Below are 26,195 nucleotides of genomic sequence, written 5' to 3' on the forward strand. Positions count from 1 at the left end.
TAGAAAGCGTTGAGCTCATCTGGTAGTGAAGCATGACTGCCGTTCATGCCATTGCGTTTCACTTTGACCCTGATTGGTAAGTTATAGAACTTAGCCTCTGTACCTACCTCTGCAACTGAATCCTTGACTTCCTAACTGGAAGACCATAATCTGTGCATGCTGGTGAAAATATCTTCTCTTCATTGACGATCAACACTGGTGCACCTCAGGGATGTGTGCTTAGCCCATTGCTCTACTCTCTATATACACATGACTGTGTGGCTAGGCACAGCTCAAATAAATTTGCTGATGATGCAACCGTTGTTGGTAGAATCTCAGGAGGAGACGAGAGGGTGTACAGGAGTGAGATATACCAGCTAGCTGAGTGGTGCCACAGCAACAACCTTACACTCAGTGTCAGTAAGAGAAAAGAGCTGATTGTGGACTGCAGGAAGGGTAGGGCAAGGGAACACATACCAGTCCTCATAGAGGGATCAGAAAAGCGGTGACACCCAAGTTACTGGGTGTCAAGATCACTGAGGATCTAATCTGATTCCGATGTACCGATGCAGCAATAAAGAAGGCAAGACAGTAGCTATATTTCATTAGGAGTTTGAAGAGATTTGGTTTGTCATCAAAGAAACTCGAAAACTTCTACAGATGTACAGTGGAGAGCATTCTGACTGGACTGGCTAAATCACTGTCTGGTATGTGGGGGGTGGTGGGGCTACCGCACTGGACTGAAAGAAGCTGCAGAAAGTTGTGAAATTAGTCAGCACCATCTTGGGTACTAGCCTCCATAGTACCTCAGACATCTTCAAGGAGCAGTGCCTCAGAAAGGCGACACCCATTATTAAGGACCCTCAACACCCAGGACATGCCCTTGTAACCATTAGGAAGCGGGTACAGAAGCCTGAAGGCACACCCTCTACAATATAGGAACAGCTTCTTCCCCTCTGCCACCTGATTCCTAAATGAACATTGAAGCCATGAACACTATCTCGCTTTTTAAAAAATATATACTACTTCTGTTTTTGCACTATTTTAATCTATTCAATGTACATACATTTATTGTAACTGATTTACTTAATTATTTTATTTCTCCATATTATCATGTATTGCATTGAACTGTTGTTGCAAGTTAACAAATATCATGCTAGTGATAATAAGACCATAAGATATAGCAGCAGAAGTAGACCATTCGGCCCATCGAGTCTACTCCGCCATTCAATCGTGGGCTGATCCAATTCTTTCAGTCATCCCTACTCCCCTGCTTTCTCCCCATACCTTTTGATGCGCTGGCTAATCAAGAACCTGTCTATCTCTGCCTTAAATACACCCAATGACTTGGCTTCCACAGCCACTCCTGGCAACAATTTCCATAGATTTACCACCCTCCACTAAAGTAATTTCTCCGTATCTCAGTTCTAAAAGAATGTCCTTCAATCCTGAAGTCATGTCCTCTTGTCCTAGAATCCCCTACCACGGAAAATAACTTTGCCATATCTAATCTGTTCAGGCCTTTCAACATTCGGAATGTTTCTGGGAGATCCCCCTCATTCTCCTGAGCTCCAGGGAATACAGCCCAGGAGCTGCCAGACGTTCCTCATACAGTAATCTTTTCATTCCTAGAATCATTCTTGTGAATCTTCTCTGAACCCTCTTCAATGTCAGTATATCCTGTCTAAAATAAGGAGCCCAAAACAGCACACAATTCTCCAAGTGTGATCTCACAAATGCCTTATAGATCCTCAACATCACATCCCTACTCTTATACTCTATTCCTCTAGAAATGAATACCAACATTGCATTCACCTTCTTCACCACCAACTCAACCTGGAGGTTAACCTTTAGGGTATCCTGCACAAGGACTCCCAAGTCCCTTTGCATCTCTACATTTTGAATTCTCTGCCCATCTAAATAATAGTCTGCCCATTTATTTCTTCCATCAAAGTGCATGACCATACACTTTATAACATTGTATTTCATTTGCCACTTCTTTGCCCATTCCCCTAAGCTATCTAGGTCTCTCTGCAGGCTCTCTGTTTCCTCAACACTACACTCTCCTCCACGTATCTTTGTACCATCGGCAAATTTAGCCACAAATCCATTAATCCCATAGTCCAAATCATTGTCCTACATCGGTCCCAACACCGACCCCTGTGGAACTCCACTGGTAACCGGCAGCCAGCCAGAATAGGATCCCTTTATTCCCACTCTCTGTTTTCTACCGATTAGCCAATGCTCCATCCTCATGACTAACTTCCCTGTAATTCCATGGGCTCTTATCTTGCTAAGCAGCCTCCTGCATGGTAGCTTGTCAAAGGCCTTTTGAAAATTCAAGTACACCACATCCACTGCATCTCCCTTATCTATCCTGCTTGCAATTTCCTCAAAAAATTGCAGTAGGTTAGTAAGGCAGGATTTTCCTTTCAGGAAACCATGCTGTCTTTGGCCTATCTTATCATGTGCATCCAGGTACTCCATAATCTCATCCCTAACAATCAATTCCAACAACTTTCCAACCACTGATGTCAGGTTAACAGGTCTATAGCAATCCTTTCTGTTGCCTCCCACCCTTCTTAAATAGCAGAGTAACATTTGCAGTTTTTCAGTCAGCCAGTACAATGCCAGAATCTATCAATTCTTGAAAGATCATTGTTAATGCCTCCGCAATCTCTCCAGCTACTTCCTTCAGAACCCAAGGGTGCATTCCATCAGGTCCAGGAGATTTATCTATTCTCAAACCATTTAGCTTCCTGAGCACCTTCTCAGTCATAATTTTCACTGCATAAATTTCACTTCCCTGACACTCTTGAATGTCTGGTATACTGCAGATGTCTTCCACTGTGAGGACTGATGCAAAATACACATTCAGTTCCTCTGCCATCTCTGCGTCACTCATTACAATATCTTCAGCGTCATTTTGTATTGGTCCTATGTCTGCCCTTGACTCTCTTCTATACCCTTTATATACTCTAAAAAGCTTTTAGTATCTTCTTTGATATTAGTCACCAGCTTCCTCTCATAATTCATCTTTTCCTTCCGAATGACCTTCTTAGTTTCTTTCTGCAAGTTTTTAAAATCTCCCCAATCCTCTTTCTTCCCACTAGCTCTGGCTTCCTTGTATGCCCTCTCTTTTGCTTTTACTTTGGCTCTGACTTCACTTGTCAGCCACTGTAGTGTCCTTCTTCCCTTTGAAAATTTCTTCTTTGAATATATTTGTCTTGCACTTCTCATTTTTGTAGAAACTCCAGCCATTGCTGCTCTGCTGTCTTTCCTGCAAATGTCCTTTTCCAGTCAACTTTGGCCAGTTCCTCTCTCATGCCATTGTAATTTCCTTTATTCCACTGAAATACCAACACATCAGATTTTATTTTGTCCCTCTGAAATTTTAATGTGAACTGGATCATATTGTAATCACTGTCCCCTAAGGGTTCCTTAACGTTAAGCTCTCGTATCACCTCCGGATCATTGCACGGCACCCAATCCAGCACAGCTGATCCCCTAGTGGGCTCAACACCAAGCTGTTCTAAAAAGCCATCCCTTTGACATTCTACGTATTCTCTGTCTTGAAGTCCAGTACTGACCTGGTTTTTCCAATCCACAGTCATGCTAAAATCCCCAATGATTATCATGACATTGCCTTTCTGACATGCCTTTTCTATCTCCTGAATTAATTTGTAATCCACGTCCCAGCTGCTGTTTGGAGGCCTGTATACAACTGCAATTAGGGTCTTTTTACCTTTGCCATTTCTTAATTCAACCCACAGAGACTCTACTCCTTCCAATCCTACGTCATCTCTGTTCAATGATTTAATACTATTTCTTATACACAGAGCCACACCAGCCCCTCTGCCTACCAACCTATCTTTCCGATACACCGTATATCCTTGGACGTTCAGCTCCCAATGGCAGCCATCCTTTAACCAAGTTTCAGTGATGGCCACAATGTCATATTTGCCAATCTGTAGCTGAATTTCAAGATCATCCATTTTATTCCTTATGCTGCGTGCATTCAAATACAATACTCTCAGTCTAGTATTTGTTGCTTTCTGTTTTAACTGCACCACACCTCTTTTGCCCTGTAACTCATGTCACTGGCCGTGATTAAGCCTCATCTCCTGCCTGTTCTTTCTATAATCTCTGTTGCACGCTATCTTTGATTTATTTCTGTTTTCCCCTTCCTTAACCCTATCACTCCGGTTCCCATCCCCCTGCCAAAATAGTTTAAACCCTCCCGACCAGCTCTATTAAATATGCCTGCTAGGATATTGGACCCCTTTGGGTTCAGGTGTAACCCGTCCTTTTTGTACAGGTTGAGGTCAGTACGCCAGACTACAACGGCACCCCCCTTATCTGCGGATCTCCCAGTGGCCACACATTTTAATTCCACATCCCATTCCCATTCTGACATGTCTATCCACGGCCTCCTCTACTGTAAAGATGAAGCCACACTCAGTTTGGAGGAACAACACCTTATATTCCATCTGGGTAGCCTCCAACCTGATGGCATGAACATCAACTTCTCTAACTTCCGCTAATGCCCCACCTCCCCCTCGTACCCCATCCGTTATTTATTTTTATACACGCATTCTTTCTCTCACTCTCCTTTTTCTCCCTCTGTCACTCTGAATATACCCCTTGCCCATCCTCTGGGTCCCCCCGCCTTGTCTTTCTTCCCGGACCTCCTGTCCCATGATCCTCTCGTATCCCTTTTGCCAATTACCTGTCCAGCTCTTGGCTCCATCCCTCCCCCTCCTGTCTTCTCCTATCATTTTGGATCTCCCCCCTCCCCTTCCCACTTTCAAATCTCTTACTAACTCTTCCTTCAGTTAGTCCTCACGAAGGGTCTCGGCCTGAAACGTCAACTGTACCTCTTCCTAGAGATGCTGCCTGGCCTGCTGCGTTCACCAGCAACTTTGATGTGTGTTTTGTGTGTGTTGCTTGGATTTCCTGGATCTGCAGATTTTCTCTTGTTTGCAGTTGGATATTCACTCCTCTACCTCCCGTGACCACATCTTTTCCACTCGTGATACCCTTCAGTTTCTGCTTGTACGCAGGAAGTAGAAGCACGGCTAGGCGCTCAGATTTCTTGTCATGTGGGCACGAGATGGTGTAGATAAAGGGTCTCAGCCCAAAATGCTGACTATTTACTCTGTCCATAGATGCTAAATTAACATCACCCTGAAGTTAGATGTATACCGCAAGAAGGATAATGGTGAAGAGTTCCGTCTGCTTACACCATGGATGTCATTTGACTGTTAGATTTTGCGGTAGGAAAAGCAGGACTAAGTCACAAGCACCACATCCGAGCATGATAGCTTTTTTTTTGTAACTTCAGAACATTAAGCTAATTCAAAGGAAGATTTGGGAGTCCGAAAATGCGAGCCTAACTTCGAGTTTACTTTAGTCAAGTCAAGTCGCTTTTATTGTCATTTCGACCATAAGCTGCTGGTACAGTACACAGTGAAAACGAAACAACGTTCCTCCAGGACCCTGGTGCTACCTGAAACAACACAAAACTACACGAGACTATGTGAAACAGCACAAAACTACATTAGACTTCAGACCTACACAAACTACGTAGAGTGCACAAAACAGTGCAAGACAGTACAATAATTAATAAACAAGACTATAGGCACAGTAAGGGTCAAATTACAATATAATAATAAATGATGTAAATGCAAATGTAAACAATGTTTTAGCAGGAATTGAGAAAGAAATGAGCAAAAATTGCAAAGGGAGTGGAGTGGTGTTCAGTTGAGAGTGTGTGTGTGTGTGTGTGTGTGTGTGTGTGTGTGTGTGTTGGTGTCAGACTAGACTCTGGCTTGGGGGAAGAAACTGTTACACAGTCTGGTCGTGAGAGCCCGAATGCTTCGGTACCTTTTGCCAGATGGCAGGAGGGAGAAGAGTTTGTGTGAGGGGTGCGTGGGGTCCTTCACAATGCTGCCAGCTTTGCGGATACAGCGTGGTGTAAATGTCTGTAATGGCGGGAAGAGAGACCCCGAAATGAGGCGTGCACGTATCGCGTGGTAGCGTGATGATGTATGCAATTCATGTACTATATACATAACCTTAATGAATTATTTAAAGAACAAGAATGCTTATTCAAACAATTTATTTACAGTATTACTCAAATATGACTGAAATATTAAACACACAACAATGACTAATTAATGAAGAAGCAAGTACTGCTGCCTCTGCCTTAGCCTAATGCTGCGACCAGTCCGTGTAGTTGACGATGAAATCCCAGGGCTGGAGATGCTGAAGCTCTGGCCTGGCAAAACCTTTCCTTGTGGACTGTTTCCTCCGGGCTCAATCAAACTACCACTGTCAGCATTCTAATCCACCCTGATGTCATTTGTTCCTCTACATAATTGGCAGTTCTTTGAAGAAAATACTTCCATTAAGATGACGGCACACCTGGTCGCAGTGGCCACTCCGGGTCCAATCAAAGGTGCAAATGCTCATCCTTTATGTCTTTTTTTTTGTGATTATAAGACACTGTTAGTTATCAAGAAGATCAAGTACTGTGTAGGTCTCCTCCATCAATGAGTTGCTCGATAGCAATGGAGCTGGACTTGGTATGGACCGTGTTTCTGTATGCAACAGGAAGTTGTCAGAGTTGGTGCGCAAAGGCATTGTGCATTCTAACAAACAGAGCGAGAGCTTGTCTTGGACATTTTTCTAGGGTCTGCAAAATCCTGTTGAATATTGGTAACGTTAGAATACTGCAAGTTCAGTTCATTGTGGAGACTGACAGTGGGGGAATTGTGTGACCTCGGTTGTAGCGCAGACGAGATCCCAAGGTGTGTGGTTGCCTTTTGCATCTGCCCAGATGAGAGATGTGAAAGGTGGTGTGGAAGAGAGCAAAGGTGTAGCAGGCACATGAAGTCTGTGCTTGTTGAGGGCTGAGCCCTTCTGTTGGTGCTGCCCTCCAGTGTTCGTGCAGTGGATCTACAGATTGTTGGTGCTGCCCTCCAGTGCTCGTGCAGTGGATCTACAGATTGTTGGTGCTGCCCTCCAGTGTTCGTGCAGTGGATCTACAGATTGTTGGTGCTGCCCTCCAGTGTTCGTGCAGTGGATCTACAGATTGTTGGTGCTGCCCTCCAGTGTTCGTGCAGTGGATCTACAGATTGTTGGTGCTGCCCTCCAGTGTTCGTGCAGTGGATCTACAGATTGTTGGTGCTGCCCTCCAGTGTTCGTGCAGTGGATCTACAGATTGTTGGTGCTACCCTCCAGTGTTCGTGCAGTGGATCTACAGATTGTTGGTGCTGCCCTCCAGTGTTCGTGCAGTGGATCTACAGATTGTTGGTGCTGCCCTCCAGTGTTCGTGCAGTGGATCTACAGATTGTTGGTGCTGCCCTCCAGTGTTCGTGCAGTGCATCTACGGATTGTTGCGAGCTTGCTCTTGCTGCCAATATCCAGGCACCGCCAATCTACAGGACATGACATGTGGGACTTGGGCTATATTATACTTTTTTTGTGTGAAGTTATGTACACTGCTATGTTATATGTGCCCTGTGCTGTGTGTGACTGCTAGTACTGTGTTTTACACCTTGGCCCTGGAGTAACACTGTTTTGTGACTGTACTCATGGGCATTCTTGTATGGTTGAATGACAATCAAACTTGAATTTGAACTTGAACGCTGTGCAGTACATCTTAGCATGGCTTGCAGAAGCATGCCCTCGACGAAAACAGCATTTGTGTGCTGCATGGGTACAAAGTAATGCACCTTTTTCACACGCACTGAATTTTCTCATCAGGTAGATTTAGATTTTGTGGTTTAATGCAACTGAGTGATTTTCTAGGCCATTTCAAAGGGTGGTTGGGAATCTCTGATATTGCCTTTGGACAGGACTACCGAATTTCATAAAAGGTGATGGCCTAATGTTTTCTGGATTAGGAAGACTGCAGTTTCCAGTAGTTTACATGGTCTCTATTACTAATGCTAGATTTTAATTGGATTTCTTATCTGCTAGGATTTAAGTTTATGACAAGATCATTAATCCAATATTTTTTCTGGTATGCTCTATTATTATTATTCTCTAACGTACCCCTATGTTGCTCATGGGAATATTCAACAGTTTATTTTAATCCTGGAGGCGCTACCACCAACTGAGAGGTTTATCGACCCTGAGGCCTTTGGTTGTGTTGGGACAGGAAGCTGGAAAAGCAGATGGATCGTCCAGTGTTTTGCTGCCCTCCAGTGCATGAGAGCAATTGTCAAATACTTCAGAGCAAGTTATAGTTGTTCAGATTCTCATTGCAAGCACACAAATTTGATTAGACAGCTGCAAGACTTCCTTTTCTTTTAGGCTCTATTGTGCAACAGATGTCACTTTTTTCTTAATTTGTGTGTGGGATGCCAGCTTTGCCAGCTTTAATTGTCCTCTTCAAATACCTCTGAATAGGGAAGCACGATTACATAGTGATTAGCACAATGCTTTATAGTACCAGCAACCTGGGTTTATTTCCTGCCTCTGTTTGTAAGGAGTTTGTACATTCTCCTCATGACCGCGAGGATTTTCTCCGGATGTTCCGCTTTCCTTCCGCAGTCTAAATACATACCAGTTAGTAGATCGTTGTTCATTGTAAATTGTCCTGTGTAAATCGTCCCTTCCTGTGCAAATTTTCCCCATTCTTCTTTACAAAACAGCTTGAGCTCTGCCAGATTGCATGGGGATCATGAGTGAACAGCCCTTTTCAAGTCCAGCCACAAATTCTCAATTAGGTTGAGGTCTGGACTGTGACCTGACCATTCCAGGACATTAGCTTTGTTGTTTTTTTAAATCATTCCTGTGTAGCTTTGGCTTTATGCTTAGGGTTGTCGTCTTGCTGGAAAACACATCCTCCCCATCAGATTTTCCTCCACAATTTCCCTGTATTTTGCTGCATTCATTTTACCCTCCACCTTCACAAGCCTTCCAGGGCCTGTTGCAGTGAAGCATCCCCACAGCATGATGCAGCCACCACCATGCTTCACGGTAGGGATAGTGTGTTTTTGTTGATGTGTGGTGTTTGACTTATGCCAAACATAGCATTTAGTCTGATGGCCAAAAAATTGAATCTTGGTTTCATCAGACTATAGAACTTTCCAGCTGGCTTCAGAGACACCTCGTGCCTTCTAGCAAGCTCTAGATGAGGTTTCATGTTGAGTGTTTTTCAACGGTGGCTTTCCCTTTGCCACTCTTCCATAAAGCTGTGACTGGTGAAGCACCCGGGCATCACAGTCTCTCCCATCTCAGCCACTGAAGCTTGTAACTCCTCCAGAGTTGTCATAGGTCTCTTGGTGGCTTCCCTCACTAGTCCCTTTCTTGCACGGTCACTCAGTTTTTGAGGATGGCCTGCTCTAGGCAGACTAGCAGCTGTGCCATTTTCTTTCCTTTTCTTGATGACTGACTTAACCTGTGATGGCATCCATTAGTCTCCTGAGACCATGGATCTGCGCCTAGAAAGTCTTGCTTCAGTCTCTCCAAGGCGTAGGCTTGGACAAGGTTATATGGAAGACCAGCAGTTGCTCAAGCAGCAAGTCGCCCCTCTCCATGCCACCGATGTTGTCTAAGGGAAGGGCAAGAGCCGATACAGCTTGGCACCAGTGACGTCGCAGGAGTTGCCAGAGCGAGGTTGGAAGCAATGTCAGACTGCCTTAGGGACTCCAGCTCCGGATTTGTCCTCAGGGTTTACTCCCGAAGCCCTTCCTGTAAGTGGGTATGGCTGCAAGACAGTGGAGGTTTGAAATCAGAGTTTTCCGTCTCTTAGATGGACTGCCTTCCCAGGCTGACGAGTTCCATCTACCTGAAACTGTACTGCAAAGGATATTCAGTGACCTGAAAATTTTCTTGTATCCATCTCCTGTCTTGTGCTTTTCAATAACCTTTTCGTGATGTTGCTTGGAGTGTTCTTTTGTCTTGATGGTGTAGTATTTGCCAGAATACTGACTCACCAGCAGTTAGACCTTCCAGATACAGATGTATTTTTAGTACAATCAATTGACTGCACACAGTGATCTCCATTTAACTAATTATGTGACTTCTAAAACCAATTGGTTGCAACAGTGATGATTTGGTGTGTCATATTAAATGGGGTGAATACTTATGCAATCAATTATTGTGTGTTTCATATTTATAATTAATTTAGATCACTTTGTAGAGATGTTTTCATTTTGACACAAAAAAGTTTTTTTTCTGTTGATCAGTGTCAAAAAAGCCAAATTAAATCCATCGTGATTCTATGTTGTTTATCCAATAAAACATGAAAATTTCCAAGTGGGGGGGGATAGTAAATACTTTTTATAGGCACTACACATATTTCAATAATAAACTAATCACATTTTGAATCAACAGCAAATGGAGAGAAACATTTTCCATTGACATAGGGGTCGATAGCAAGAGGACATAGACTAACAATATAAATAGATAGACAGACATACTTTATTGATCCTGAGAGAAACGGGGTTTCATTACAGTTGCACCAACCAAGAATAGAGTAGAAGTATAGCAATATAAAACCATAAATAATTAAATAATAATATGTAAATTATGTCAGTTGGAAATAAGTCCAGGACCAGCCTATTGGCTCAGGGTGTCTAGCCGTCCAAGGGAGGAGTTGTAAAGTTTGATGGCCACAGGCAGGGATGACTTCCTATGATGCTCTGTGTTGCATCTCGGTGGAATGAGTCTCTGGCTGAATGTACTCCTGTGCCCACCCAGTACATTATGTGGTGGATGGGAGACATTGTCCAAGATGGCATGCAACTTGGACAGCATCCTCTTTTCAGACACCACGTGAGAGAGTCCAGTTCCATCCCCACAACATCACTGGCCTTATGAATGAGTTTGTTGACTCTGTTGGTGTCTGCTACCCTCAGCCTGCTGCCCCAGCACACAACAGCAAACATGATCGCGCTGGCCACCACAGACTCGTAGAACATCCTCAGCATCGTCCGGCAGATGTTAAAGGACCTCAGTCTCCTCAGGAAATAATTGACAAAAGTACCAAAACTGATCTGAGTGAAGTTTTGTTTGAAGAGCAGGTAGTGAATGTCTAGAGAACCTGATAACCGGATCAGCTATAGTGATGTAGGCATATACAGCTTTGCTCAAAAGGGCTCTGAGGGCCATATAGTGGAGTATGACTGCTTCATAAAACCAATACAAACTCAATAGGCTTAAACTCATCCCCCCATTCTCTGAAATTATTAACACTCAACATCTCAAAGAAAAACAACATAGGAATTTGGAAAATGCTTCATCTTGAAATCGCAGCTAGATTCATAAAGAGAAAAGAGAACAGACTGTACTTCAAAAGGTGTAATTTACATAATCATTGCTCATAATCCAGTTCCTTAATCATTCTTTAAACTTCCATTGTGCCTTGACAAGCTGAATAGTGTCCTCCTACACAGTGAAATTATTAATATCCCTTTCCCAAGAGAGTGCTTTCTAAAAGACATTTACATAGTTTTCATTGAAGAGTTAATCATAACTCCGTCCACCAAACAGGAGAAGATCTGCAGATCCTGGAAATCCAAGTAACACGCACAAAACGCTGGAGGATTTTTCAGCAGGCCAGGCAGCATCCATGGAAAAGAGTGCAGTCGATGTTTCGGGCTGAGACCCTTCGGCAGGACGGCAGAGAAAAGATGAGGGTGCAGGGGAGGGAGAAACAAAGTGATACGTGAAACTGGGAGGAGGAGTGGTGAAGTGAAGAGTTGGGAAGCTGATTGTTGAAAGAGATACAGTGCTAGAGAAGGAGTATCTGATAGGAGAGAGCAGAAGGTCATGAAAAAAAGAAAAAGGGGAAAGCACACCAGAGGGAGGTGATGGGTAGGCAAGGAAAATAAGGTGAGAGAGGGAAGTAGGATTGCGGAATAGAGGAGTGGGGGGCATTACCGGAAGTTTGAGAAACCAGTGGTCATGCCATCAGGTTGGAGGCTACCCGGATGGTATACAAGGTGTTGCTCCTCCAATCTGAGGGTGGCCTCATCTCAATAGTAGAGGAAGCCATGGATGGACATGAAGTAATGGGAATGGAAAGTCGAATTAAAGTGGGTGGTGTTACGTACCCCGTAACTGGGTTGCCAAACCAGCAGAAATGGATCACTCAGTTGGAGTCTGGAGTACTAGAACTAAGAAAGTTTTATTAAAGAAACCAGCAACACAGTAATCGAAAGGATAATAAATGCAACAATTCAACAATGATAACCACACATGTGCACAGAATTAAGATAACAGCATCAATCAAGCTCTATCGTTGTCTAGGGGTAAATGACCAATTTCAAAATGACTCAAAGTTCAGTCCAGTTTGTAGTTCAGTTCGCAGTAATCGTTGCCATGGCGATGGACAAGGTGGGGAAGAGAGACATAGAATAGGAACAACTCATCATTCAGCACAGCTTCACTCACAGACCAGCGAGATGGCTCACAAACAGCTTTTGGGCGGGTCCTTGGTGATGTCACCTGAGGTCACCGACTGTGACCCCTCCTCCAGATGCGGTCGATCCTCTGCAGTGAACCCGGCACCCAGGCAAGGGCGGACACACACCGGGTTCCCGCTGATCGTACCTTTCCACCCTTGTCGTTGTCTGGGACTTCTCACCCACTCGTGAGAAGCGCACCGCTTCCAGGGTCTCGTTACCTCGGGTGGCGTGTGTGTCTGTCTTAGCGAACCTGTCCCTTTTTATCCCCCTGCTGGGGTATCGCCTGTCCATCACTTCAAACAGTTCAGGGTTCAAAGGGGGGAGCCGCTCCAGACAGCTCTCCCTCCCACATCCCTTCATTACACATCTCCAGACGCTGCTCCATTGTTCCTTATCTCTCCTTCCCCTGAGGGCAGGTGGCAGACCAACTGCTGATGCCACTGATGCTAGCCCAGGCCAGCAAACATCTTAATTTTATGTGTATTCTCGTAACACTTCCCCCCTTTAAGGATTTTTACCGGGAGGTAAAAATTACAAACATGACTACATTATCTGATACATACACAATATACATCTTTAACAGTTCTTTAGCTAATACAGAGAATTTGAAGCTGTCAACACCTTGACAGACAGTCATCACATTTTCTGTTCCTTTTACACGTGTTATTAATAATCCCTTAGACCAGGCTCCAACTCAGCAAACTTCATAGTGGCCAAAGACACTGATGAATTGCGACCAATGTAACCTCTCATTTGGTTTTGTCCCGGACCACAATAACAAGGGTCGTCCCATTCCGACTCAATTTTCTCTCGCAAGGGCTTAGTAGGAGGGGGACGGGTATTGACCGCAGAGTTATTGCAAAACTTCCTGCAGTACCCCACCATCTCCAAAAGCCTTCTGAGGGCCCTCTTGTCTGTCGGGGTTGGGAGGTCAGCGATAGCCTGCACTGTAGCTTGCATCACTGCCAGCTGCCCCTGTGTCACCACAATTCCCAGGTAAGTGACTCTCGTGTGGCCGAATTCATTTTTTTCAAGGTTCACTATCAAGCTGGCTTCAGACAGCCGTATTAAATTGCCAATACACACCTCTGTGTTCATCAGCCCTTTAGTCACTGAATTACTCAAAAAATATGGGTGTTGTTTACTTGGCCGCCCTATTGTAACAGACATAACCCAACGTCCCAGTTCTTTGCATTTCCTCGGGACAATCAAACACATGGGTGCGAGTCGTTTAATTACTCCTTCGGGGATTAAGGGAGAGACCTTATCAGTAGACCTGGCCAAAACAATAGCCTTCTCCCATCTGACCGATCCCATCCTAATCTTTTCAAAATGGTTTTTTCCTCTTATCAAGGGGCCCCTAGCATCATTGATTTCCACGCTAACACCGACTAGGTTTGTTAGCATATCAAAAGCCGGTGACCGTCTCAGTTCGCGTCGGTCATGATCAATAACATTCTTCCCCCTGGGCAGCCGGTAAATCTCTTTCATGATTCCACCAACTGTTTCCTCCAGCACCGCAAAATGTCCACCGGGGGGTACCTCGTGGGCCATGTTAAAAACCTCATCCCCATAACTCTTTTGCACCACCCCCCACTCCTCATCTGCGGATGCTGTACTTGATTTCCCTTTCTTCCTTAGCACCTCCTCATCCGCACAATAGCTTGTCAAGGCTGTGTCAGAGAGAGCGGTCTCGGCCAAAACCATCAGCCCCTCGTCTCGCTCCTGCGTCTGCACAAATTCTTTCCTGGCTACTGCTACGTCCGTCCCAGCTCCCTCACTACCTCTTATCTCACTACACCCTGTCTCATACAAGGTTGGCAGAAATGTTTCAGCCAAATTCACCATCGCGGGCGGGGCCTCCATGCTGGCAGGCTGACCCGTCAATCTCACGACTGGGAACACGATTCCTCCGGCGATGTCATTACCGAGCAAGACTTCCACGTCTTTCATCGGTAATTCGGACCTCACCCCGATCGTGACTAGTCCAGAGACCAGGTTGCTCTGTAAATGTATCTGGTGCAAAGGGACTGACTCTGTCCCTTCCCCAACACCTTTGACCTCTACCTCCCCAGTCTGGGTCTCTGAGCTAAACTCTAATACACTCTTCAGTATTAGTGACTGACACGCTCCCGTGTCTCTCCAGATCCGCACTGGAACTGGTTTTAACCTCTTTTTCACTGACACCAGTCCGGCCGAGATAAACCTCTCGCGCCCTTCCTGGACTTTTTCAGACCTGTCCTTCCCTAGCGGTTCGCTTAACAGCTCGATACAGCCATTCAAAATTTCCACTTTTCCTTTCCCCGTCTCCTTCCTTGGGGCAAAGCACCTGGACGCAAAGTGTCCGGCTTTCCCACAATTATAACAGACGACCCCAGGAGACTTCCTACCAGACTGCTCCCGGTCTACCTTATCCTTTTCACTAGTCCCCGGCTTACTTTCTGACTTTTCCGGCGGACTCTCCCCTCCGTCCTGACTACCCTTCTGGTAGCCTTTACTCGGGGCAACCTTCATTTTATGCGTCAACGCATACTCATCCGCTAACTTAGCAGTTGCGGCTAACGTGGCTGCCTCTTTCTCATCGAGGTAGGGTCTCATACCCTCAGGGACACAACCTTTAAACTGCTCAATCAGAATCAGCTGCAGCAGTCTGTCATAATCCCCCTCTACCCCCTTCGAGGCGCACCAACGCTCACAATATGTTTGCATCTCGCGAGCAAACTCCAAATACGTGCGGTCCCACTGCTTCCTCGCATTCCGGAACCTCTGCCGGTATGCCTCCGGGACCAACTCATAAATCCTGAGGATGGCCTCTTTCACCACCTCATACTTCTGGGCATCTTCCGCGGATAAAGCGGAGTAAGCTTGTTGGGCTTTCCCTTTCAGTACACTCTGAAGTAAAACAACCCACTTATCCCTCGGCCAGTCCTGACTTATAGCTACTTTTTCGAAGTGGAGAAAGTACCGATCCACATCGGTATCGTCAAATGGGGGAACCAGCCTAACCTCCTGGGTCGCCCGGAACCCTCCACCTTGGTTCGGCACGAGCCCCTGCTCGGCCCTTATCTTTAACTTCTCCAGCTCAAATTCCCTTTCCCTCTGTTTCTCCTCTCTCTCCAACTGTCTGTCCCTCTCTCTCTCTTCTCTCTCCAACTGTCTTTCTCTCTCTTGCCTTTCTACCTCTTTCTCTCTCTTCCGCCTTTCTAACTGCTTCTCTTCGTGTTCTAACTGCCGTACCCGGAACTCGTGCTCGAGTCTCAGTTTTTCAAGCTGTACCTGTACCGCGTCTCCAGCAGGTTTTTCAGTAGACACCACCCCCAGCTCACCTTGGGGAAACACACCTTTAGATACATAGTGCTCTACAATAGCTCTGTGTATCTCCTCTCTCCTCATTGTCGACTTCACCTTAGCAAGATTCACCCGTTTGGCCACAGCTATCAATTCCGATTTCCTGGCATCCTCTAATGCCTCCAAGGTCGGCGCCTTTATAAATTCCTCAACCTCCATTTCTGCTGTTTGTCTTTTCTTTCTTTCGGGAATTTTAACCCAATCAATTTACTCCGTCCCAAATTTAGCGTTCAAAATCGCGGACGAGAACCCCACTTATGTTACGTACCCCGTAACTGGGTTGCCAAACCAGCAGAAATGGATCACTCAGTTGGAGTCTGGAGTACTAGAACTAAGAAAGTTTTATTAAAGAAACCAGCAACACAGTAATCGAAAGGATAATAAATGCAACAATTCAACAATGATAACCACACATGTGCACAGAATTAAGATAACAGCATCAATCAAGCTCTATCGTTGTCTAGGGGTAAATGACCAATTTCAAAATGACTCAAAGTTCAGTCCAGTTTGTAGTTCAGTTCGCAGTAATCGTTGCCATGGCGATGGACAAGGTGGGGAAGAGAGACATAGAATAGGAACAACTCATCATTCAGCACAGCTTCACTCACAGACCAGCGGGATGGCTCACAAACAGCATTTGGGCGGGTCCTTGGTGATGTCACCTGAGGTCACCGACTGTGACCCCTCCTCCAGATGCGGTCGATCCTCTGCAGTGAACCCGGCACCCAGGCAAGGGCGGACACACACCGGGTTCCCGCTGATCGTACCTTTCCACCCTTGTCGTTGTCTGGGACTTCTCACCCACTCGTGAGAAGCGCACCGCTTCCAGGGTCTCGTTACCTCGGGTGGCGTGTGTGTCTGTCTTAGCGAACCTGTCCCTTTTTATCCCCCTGCTGGGGTATCGCCTGTCCATCACTTCAAACAGTTCAGGGTTCAAAGGGGGGAGCCGCTCCAGACAGCTCTCCCTCCCACATCCCTTCATTACACATCTCCAGACGCTGCTCCATTGTTCCTTATCTCTCCTTCCCCTGAGGGCAGGTGGCAGACCAACTGCTGATGCCACTGATGCTAGCCCAGGCCAGCAAACATCTTAATTTTATGTGTATTCTCGTAACAGTGGCCACTGGGAGATCCCTTTTCTTCTGCCAGACGGAGCATAGGTGCTCGGTGAAGCGGTCTCCCCATCTATGTCTGGTCTCACTGATATCCAAGAGCTCTGAATACAATAGATGATCCCAGCAGACTCCCATTTGAAGTGTCGCTTCACCTGGAAGAACTGTTTGGGGTCCTGAATGGTAGTGAGGGATGAGGTGTAGCTACCTCCTTGCAACAAGATCCATTTACAGTGCTATAAAAAATTGCATGAGACTTGAAAAGTTAAGCAGAGATTTTTTTGGTGAGAGAGAAGGTGGAGGTGTTACGTCATGTCAGTTTGATGCATAAGTGGTTCTACTGCACGTAACGCCTTTGGCTTCTCAAGGCCAATAAAGCAGTGCTTGCACACTTCGTGTATCTGAAGATGCTTTGTTGCAATTTGTGCCATGGTGCAGATTTGGTGGAAGGAGAATGGTACAGTATAAACACAGGAGATTCTGCAGATGCTGGAAATTGAGAGCAACACACACAAAATGCTGGAGGAGCTCAGCAGGTCAGGCAGCATCTGTGGAGTCAAGTAAACAGTTGACCCTTCATCGGACTGGAAGAGAAGGGGGAAAAAAGCCAGAATAAGAAGGTGGGGGGAGGGGAAGGAGTACGAGTTAAAAGGTGATAGGTTGAGCCAGCTGGGAGAGAGAGAGGGGGGGATGAAGTAGGAAGCTGGGAGGCGATAGATGGAAAATGTAAAGGGCAGGATAGGATAGAAGAGGAGAGTAGACTCTGGGAGGAAAGGGAAAGATGAGGGGCAACAGTGGAGGTGATAGCAGGAGGAGAAGAGAAGGGGTGAGGGAAATTGAAGAAGAGGGAAGGGGAAGGGGAAAATTTACTAGAAGTTTGAGAAATTGAAATTAATGTACAGACATTGAAGAAAGGTACATTAAAAACAAAATTAACTTGGATCTGTTAGAGCCGGGCTGAGATTGGAGTTTGAGTTTAGCTGAAGAGAGGATAAGGGAAGATGTACAGGTAACTGAGGTTAGAGCAGCTTGTGTGGACTACCTGTATTCAATCTGCAGGACGAACCCTGATGATCTTGCTGCCTGCTTCATCAATTCTCATTCATGTTCCCATTCTGATCGTTATGTCTGTAGCCTCTTCCTCTGCTGAAGGGATCCCAATGTAAACGAGCAGCACTTCTTCATCCACCTTGACTCATTGTAGCCTTCTGGACGATATCGCATTCTATGAATTCAGTTTACTCCTTTTCTCTCACTCAGAACTGTCCCTTTCTGCTGTAAGTTATCCATGTATGACTGACTCACTCCATCGATAAAGCATATCTGCTCAGTGTCCCATTGGTCTGCCTATTTGCAGCATGCCATGAGGACTCAGTCGGCCAGAGCTGACCACGGTTATGGTAACCTAGCTGACTAAATACGCAAGCCTGGGCAGTACGATATGGAGAGCAAGCTGTTGCCCATTCTGCACACACCTGATGAACCCCAAGGAATAGCAGAGACTGATGTAGTTTGTTACCAGCAGTGTTGCAGGAGTTGTCAGTCAATATTGAACATGTCATGCTTCATTGTTATTCTCCTTCAACTGCCTCAATTAACCATATCCCAACCCCACCTTATTAATCTACGTGGCCCCATGAAAAGCGTGAACTCATCCCCTTGTCCTATCTACCTCTCCTCCCACTTCCACTCCAATTTAAAGCTGATTTCTTTATCTCTCTTCCACTGTGCTGAAGAAAGGGTCTTCAACCTGAAACATTAACTTAATTTCTCTGCCAGCTGAGTGTTTCTGCATCATTTTCTATTGCTATTTCAGATTTTCAGCATCTTCTGTGGAATTCTCTGCACAATGAAGCAGGGGAGGCTACCTCAGTACATATATTTAAGACAAGGTTGGATAGATCTTTGCATGGTAGGGGAATTAAGGGTTATGGGGAAAAGGCAGGTAGGTGGAGATGAGCCCACGGCCAGATCAGCCATGATCTTATTGAATGGCAGAGCAGGCTTGATGGGCCAGATGACCTACTCCTGCTCCTAATTCTTATGTTCTCATGTTCTGTCTTTTTAATTTTTATTTGATAAAGTAGATAAAGGAAAACTGTTTCCCTTGTTTAGGTAGTGAAAAAATTGCTGGCATTTAATAAAGGTGACTGGCAAAAGAAATGAGTGATTTCAGGAAAAATATTTTTTATGCAGTGAGCAGTTCATGATGTTATCATTCTGTACTTCGTGATCTGAGATACTTGCCTTTCCTTACTAAGGCAGAGAATACAGGAACAAACAGATCATATTAGAATTGCTTAAAATGATGGTTAGACCACATCTGGTGCACTATGAACAGGCGATATCCATACAGCCATTTGAGCTTATTCTGACATTCATCAAGATAATGTTTTTTTTTCCCATCTTGCTGCCATTTTCAAGCACTGAGCCAATATCCCTTGCTTTGCTTACTGTCCAGAAATTTATCCATTTCTGCCTTGAATGATTCAGCTTCCATAGCTGACCGGGATAGAGAATTCCAAAGGCTTCTGAATACTGAACTAGTTTCTCACATCCCAAAACAATTACTTTACCCAGGCAGTAAGGCTGATCAAAACCTCTAGCCACTAATCTCCCCTCCACGCCTTCAACCACCATTATGTCACTTCCTGTCAGTCACCTTGTGTACAGACACTTCTGGATGTACGGTCAATCAAAGCGTATAAGCTATCTTATGTATTTATACTTATTGTATTGTATTATTATTGTGTTCTTTATTCTATTGTTTTTTTGCGCTGCATTGGAGTCGGACTAACAACTCCTTCACACTTGTGTAAACCCATACGACATAGGAGCAGAATTAGGCCATTCAGCCCATTGAGTCTGCCCTGCCATTCCATCATGCCTGACCCCGGACCCCATTCAACCCCATACACCTGCCTTCTTGCCATATCCTTTGATGCCGTGACCAATCAGGAAATGGTCAACTTCTGCTTTAAATATACCCACAGACTTGGCCTCCACTGCAGTCTGTGGCAGAACATTCCACAGAGTCACTACTCTCTGGCTAAAAAAAATTCCTTCTTTGTTCTAAAAAGTCGCTTCTCAAAATTTTGAGGTTGTGCCCTTTAGTTCTGGATATGCCCACCAGAGGAAACATCTTCTTCGCATCACCCTATCGAGTCCTTTAAACATTTGGTAGGTTTCAATGAGATCCCCTCACATTCTTCTAAATTCCAGTGAGTACAGGCCCAAAGCTGCCAAACGCTGCTCATAGGTTAAACTCTTCATTTCTGGAATTATCCTTGTGAACCTCCTCTGTACTCTCTCCAATGACAACACATCCTTTCTGAGATATTGGGCCCAAAACTGTTGACAATACTCCAAGACTAGTGCCTTATAAAGCCTCAGTATTATCTCCTTGCTTTTATATTCTATTCCCCTTGAAATAAATGCCAAAATTGCATTTCCCTTCTTTACTACAGACTCAATCCATAAATTAACCTTTTAGGAGTCTTGAACGAATGCTCCTAAGTCCCTCTGCTCCCCTGACATTTGAAATTTCTCCCCATTTAGATAACAGTCTGCACTATTATTCCTTTTAGCAAAAAGCATTATCATACATTTCCCAACACTGTATTGCATCTGGCACTTTTTTGCCCATTTTTCCAATTTGTCTAAGTCCTGCTGCAATCGCATTGCTTCCTCAGCACTACCTACCCCTCCACCCACCTTCATATCATCCATAAACTTTGCCACAAAGCCATTAATTCCATTATCCAAATCATTGACAAACAATGTAAAAAGTAGCGGTCCCAATACTGACCCCTGAGGAACACCACTAGTCACCAGCAGACAATCAGAAAAGCCCCCCTTTATTCCCACTCGCTGCCTTCTGCCTGTCAGCCATTCCTCTATCCATGCCAATGTCTGTCCTGTAACACCATAGGATGTTATCTTGTTAAGCAGCCTCATATGTGGCACCTTATCAAATACCTTCTGAAAATCCAAGTAAATGACATCCACAGCCTCTCCTTTGACCTCCCTGCTTGTGCACTGGAAATGATGTTAAACAATCTTGAATCTGGAAACCAAATGGTCTTACTGTTATGCTCAAACTGTGCCCTTCAACATGGATAACCCAACCTTCCTTGCAGCTAGCTTGACAATCCCTTAATAAATTTTGTAAATGTCAAGTTAGAGAACACAATTTCAAAATACAAAAGACTATGGTTGCAGTCGACTGAAAAGAGTCAGTGTAGTGAATCTTTGCTACACTACCTATATGAAAAATGCATCTCTTTCTGATATAAGGTAAGCAGAATTATACAACTCTGGTCACTACACTTGAGGGAAGAACATGGTGACAGCAGAAAAGTGCGAAGGAGTTTTATGAGGATCTTGTCAGATCTAGAGATTATATTTATGGGAGGCTGTCTAGGCTGAGGTGCTTTCCTTTGATTGAGGTGTGTGGAATTATCAGAGGATTAAAATAGTGTTTTTACTCAGAGAGTGATGGAAGATACGGAACCCACTGCCTGAAAAACAATGGAGGCAAAAATAACCCTCACTGCATTTAAAACGATCAGGTAAACATTTGTTGACAATGACCAAAAGCTGGGCTGAGTATTTCAAATGCTCCTAAATATGATGGACTGAATAGATTTATTTCTTGTCATAATTTTCCCTGTTTCCGTAAGATGAGCTACGATGAAAAAGAAAACTCAAAGACTAAAAGGCTAAACTCAAAGAATTTGCTACTGCAACTTCGATAGTCTTATACTATGTGAAAAATGCTCTGTAATTGACAATTTGCACAAAGGCATATTGATTTTACATCTTCGGGCCCTTCTCTGTGATGTATGAGGCCCTTTCTGGTGAGGCATCAGCACCTTTGGAATAAATACGAGGCTTCTCGATTCATTCCTGAATTTGCAATATTCATTAACACACTGGGGAGATCCTCGAGAATGAAGTACTCTATACGTGTTGCAAACTCCCTGAGATAAAGTACATGGCGTTGGCTGGAAATTCCCAGGTTTCTTTCATGTTCTGATAACCCTTTTATCAAGCGTTTCAAAAGCTGTTTCTGAAAAGTTAATGAGGTTTTCTTAACCATGAAATAGATTTGATATACTGCTATACCATTGACCATATTTTACTTTGTGCTTGTCATGTTATTATTATGATTTAAATACATGCCTGTTAAGTAACTCACCTCATTCTATTGATAGGAGGGCAACAGCCTGGAAATTGTACTCAATTTGAAAATTTCATTCAATGGGAATGGGTAGTGTACTGATATGGGAAGTTTTGGAGATCATGACAATGTAGATGGATATTACTACTGTTAACTTCACTCATGCTATTTCTGCCCTGAGTTATTTTTTAAATTCATTTTCTAGATTTATGCATAGCTGGCAAAACCATCACTTATTGATCAGTCCTAATAGCTCTTGTCAAGCTGCAGCCTTGAGCTTCTTGAGAACATCTGATGAGAGTGTTCCCACAGTGTTGTTCAGCATGGAGTTTCACGGTTCAGCAATGATGAAGGGCTGGCGGTATTTCCCTAAATCAGGATGATGCACAGCTTGGCGGTGTACAGATATATCTATTGCCCTGTCACCTTAGAAGAGAAGTTGTGCAGTTGGATGGTACTGCTGGTGGGAATGAATAACTGCAATGCATTTTGTAGATGGTACACACTGCAGCCACTGTGGGTAGTGCAGAGAAAATTATTGTTTAAGGTGATCGATGGGGGAGCTGATTTGTCCTGGAACTGCATTCATCCTTGAAAGTGGAGAATATCCATTGTGCTCCTGGATTCTGCCTTGTAGATGTTGGGAAAAGACTTGAGGTGTCAAAAGATGAATCATGTAGGACATAGGACATAGAACTTACCAGTGCAGGAACAGGCTCTTCAGCACACAATGTTATGCCAAACTAGCTAGTAAATAAACACTTAAATAAAGTAAATAAACACTTAAATAACCTAAAAACTTCTACCTACACAAGGTCTACATCCCTCCATTACATGCACATCCCGGTAGATGCGCAGGAAACACAGCTCTCACTTGCTTTTATCTATAGTTTTTAGAAGGTAGATTCAGTTGAGTTTCTGTTCAATAAGGAGCAGCTGGATGTTGATGGAGCATACATTTTAGGAACGGCTCACAATGTTGTGCCAAGCTAATTAGACTAATATTTAAATACCATAAGACCATAAGATATTGGAGCAGAAGTCGGCCATTCGGCCCTTTGTGTCTGCTAAGTCATTCAATCATGGGCTGATCCAATTCTTCCAGTCATTCCCACTCCCCTGCCTTTTCTCCATACCCTTTGATGCCCTGGCTAGTCAAGAACCTATCTATCTCTGCTTTAAATAGACCCAATGACTTGGCCTCCACAGCCACTCGTGGCAACAAATTCCACAGAATTTCTCCACATCTCTGTTCTAAATGGACGTCCTTCAATCCTGAAATTGTGCCCTCTTGTCCTAGACTCCCCTACCATGGGAAATAACTTTGCCATATCTAACCTGTTCAGGCCTTTTAATATTTGGAATGTCTCTATGAGATCCCCCCCCCCTCATTCTCCTGAACTCCAGAGAATACAGCCCAAGAGCTGCCAGACGTCCCTCATATGGTAACACTTTTAATCCTGGAATCATTCTCGTGAACCTTCTCTGAACCCTCTCCAATGTCAGTATATCCTTTCTGAAATAAGGAACCCAAAATAGTTGGGTTAATAATGTAAGAATCTTACAAATGGTCTCTATAAAACTGAGAAAAGGACATGTGCATCGTTATGTTTATGTCAGTGTATGCCTATTTAGATGTACATGCATTTTTACACAAGTGTTTTTTGTGTAATGAGTTCAATTATCCTACCCAATTGTGGACGAGTCAGGCCATGATCAATTTCAGTACTTGTGAGGAGTAGTGTACTGCTGGAGGACTGATAGCTTTCAAGTCATGTAATTAAGTGGTTTAATTGCATGGGGCAGCGTTACTGCTTCTGAAGTGGGGAGAGAATGAGGACAGAACTGTCAGGATAAAGTTTGGTAGAGAAACTCATTAAGAAGTAAGCGACTTCATTAATTCTTTGCAAATTCTGTTTTACAGAAATGTATGCGGTTCAATCTTGATGCCCCTGTATGGGTGTCTAAGCAACGGATTCTGTGCACTCTCAACCAGACTCTAAAGGATGTACTAAACTATGGGCTATTTCAACCTGCGCACAATGGGAGGGTGGGGAAGTTTCTGGATGAGGAACGTCTGCTCCGAGAATACCCAGCGCCCCCTGACACCCCTATACCATACCTGGAGGTATTTGGTTTATTCTGTTTCTCTGTATTTATAGAACTTTTTTATTTGTTTTTAAGATGATTCATTTTTTAAAAATTGTGGCATTTATTTATCATTTTTTATAAGTTGGGATGTTCCAAAGTGATTCAGAACCAATGAAATAATTTTGAAGAGTGATCACCCTGGTAATGTTTGAAATTTACAAGATATCTCAGACATACCAATGAGATACATATGAAAATAATCTGTTTAAGTTGATTAAGTGATAAATATTGCTCAAGGCATTATGATGAGCACTCCTGCTGTTTTCTACTCATTCGGATCTTTTACATACACCTGAGAGAAAAAGATTGGGTTCGTGTCAGACATTCCTTATAATAGATGACACCGACAACATCGTAGAGGTCCCTCAACATGGCAGCCTAGATCATGCAATTGTCTGTTAAATGAGATTTGAACATGTAGAACTTCTAACTAAGAAATGAGGATACTGAGGATACAGAGGCTTATGACGAATCCATCCAGATAAGGGAAATTTTTCTATGCTGTGTGTTAAGTAGAACCTGTGTTTGAAGTCCACCACATGTACTTCTCATCTGATCATTATTGGATCTATATGCTTTGTGTTCTATTTCATCAAGGAAAGCAGATATGTCCCTAACTCTGTAACTTCACCCAGCACTACTATGCCCAGCTCTCTTTATTCCTGCAGCTGTTTCTTTCGCTGAACTTCTTTGTGCCACCATTGATGAATGTTTGGCCCAATATCATGCAGCTTAGATATATTTATAGCAAGTTAATGCAAGGTTAATTTTGGATGAGATGATGAATGGAGGGAGGAGCAGAAACCACATTAAGCAGGTTACCAATTGACAAATTCTTGCCCTTCAACTAGCAGAGAGAGGAGAGAGAGCATGAGAGAGGTGTGTACAAAGGAGAAGGAAGAGATGGGCTTAAGGGGAGAAGGGCAGAGAGGTTAAAGAGGGAGAGAAGCACCCCTTCACCTCTACCCTCTGTTGTTTATGACCGTCATTTTTATGCCATCTGATCAAACTCAATATGGAGACAATGACAGTTTTTTGAATGCTGTATTAAAATCCACGTAGAAAGCATCTGCTACCCTAACCCTTGTGAATCACTTTGTTACTTCCTCAAAAAACTCACTCAGTTTTTGAGAAAGGATTTCCTCTGCATAAAGCTATACCAACATTCCCAAAATGTCGACTGTACTTCTTCCTAGAGATGCTGCCTGGCCTGCTGCGTTCACCAGCAACTTTGATGTGTGTTGCTTGAATTTCCAGCATCTGCAGATTCCCTTGTGTTTGCCCAAATAAGTCAATACTTTTCCAAAAGCAAGTAAATTCTGTCCTTCTGAATCTTCTCCAATAATTTCTCTATTATTTATGTAAGGCTCACTGGCTGATAATTTCCTGATAATGCCCCTCTAATAACAAAGAAAGGAACAGCACTGGTTATTCTCCAGTCTTCTGGGACTTCACCCATGGCTAAGGAGGACACAAATATTTCAATCAGTACTCCAGCATTCTCCTCCTTTGCTTCCTTCGTTATCCTGCGACAGATTCCATCGGACCCTGGTGACTTAACCACTTTAATGTTGTTCAAGATACCCAACACCACCTTCTCAATATGTCCTAGAATACCAACATACCCTTGATTTCATCATCTTCCATGTCCTTCTCCTTGAGGAGAAGAAATAGGATGATTAGGCTGATGAATATATGGCTGAGGAAATGGAGAAGGGGGCAGGATTTCCGATTTCTGGATCATTGGGATCTCTTCTGGAGAAGGTATGAACTGTAAAACAGGTTTTGAACCCAAGGGGGACTAATATCCTTGTGGGTAGGTTTGCTAGAGCTTTTGGGGAAGGTGTAAACTAATTTGGCAAAGGAGATGGGAACCAGAGTGATAGGACTGAAGATAGGGCAGTTGATATGCAAGTAGATGCAGTGTGTATTGAAGTGTAACATGGAGGCAAATTCACAAAAGATGCAGCTCTGTAAAACTCTGGTTAGGCCACAATT

General features: G+C 44.0%; 1 protein-coding gene across 6 annotated transcripts in view; it reads left to right on the plus strand.

The window, feature by feature from the left end:
* shank3a (SH3 and multiple ankyrin repeat domains 3a) overlaps positions 1 to 26,195 on the plus strand; it is a 1,110,717-nt gene that overhangs the window by 401,740 nt on the left and 682,782 nt on the right. For all 6 annotated transcript variants that reach the window (XM_063072946.1, XM_063072949.1, XM_063072948.1 and 3 more), the window contains one exon: positions 23,971 to 24,174. In XM_063072946.1, coding sequence (XP_062929016.1) covers positions 23,971 to 24,174 — 204 coding nt within the window. The remainder of the gene's footprint in view (positions 1 to 23,970; positions 24,175 to 26,195) is intronic.

Source organism: Mobula hypostoma, chromosome 20 (assembly GCF_963921235.1).
Source record: "Mobula hypostoma chromosome 20, sMobHyp1.1, whole genome shotgun sequence".
Taxonomy (NCBI): Eukaryota; Metazoa; Chordata; class Chondrichthyes; order Myliobatiformes; family Myliobatidae; genus Mobula; species Mobula hypostoma.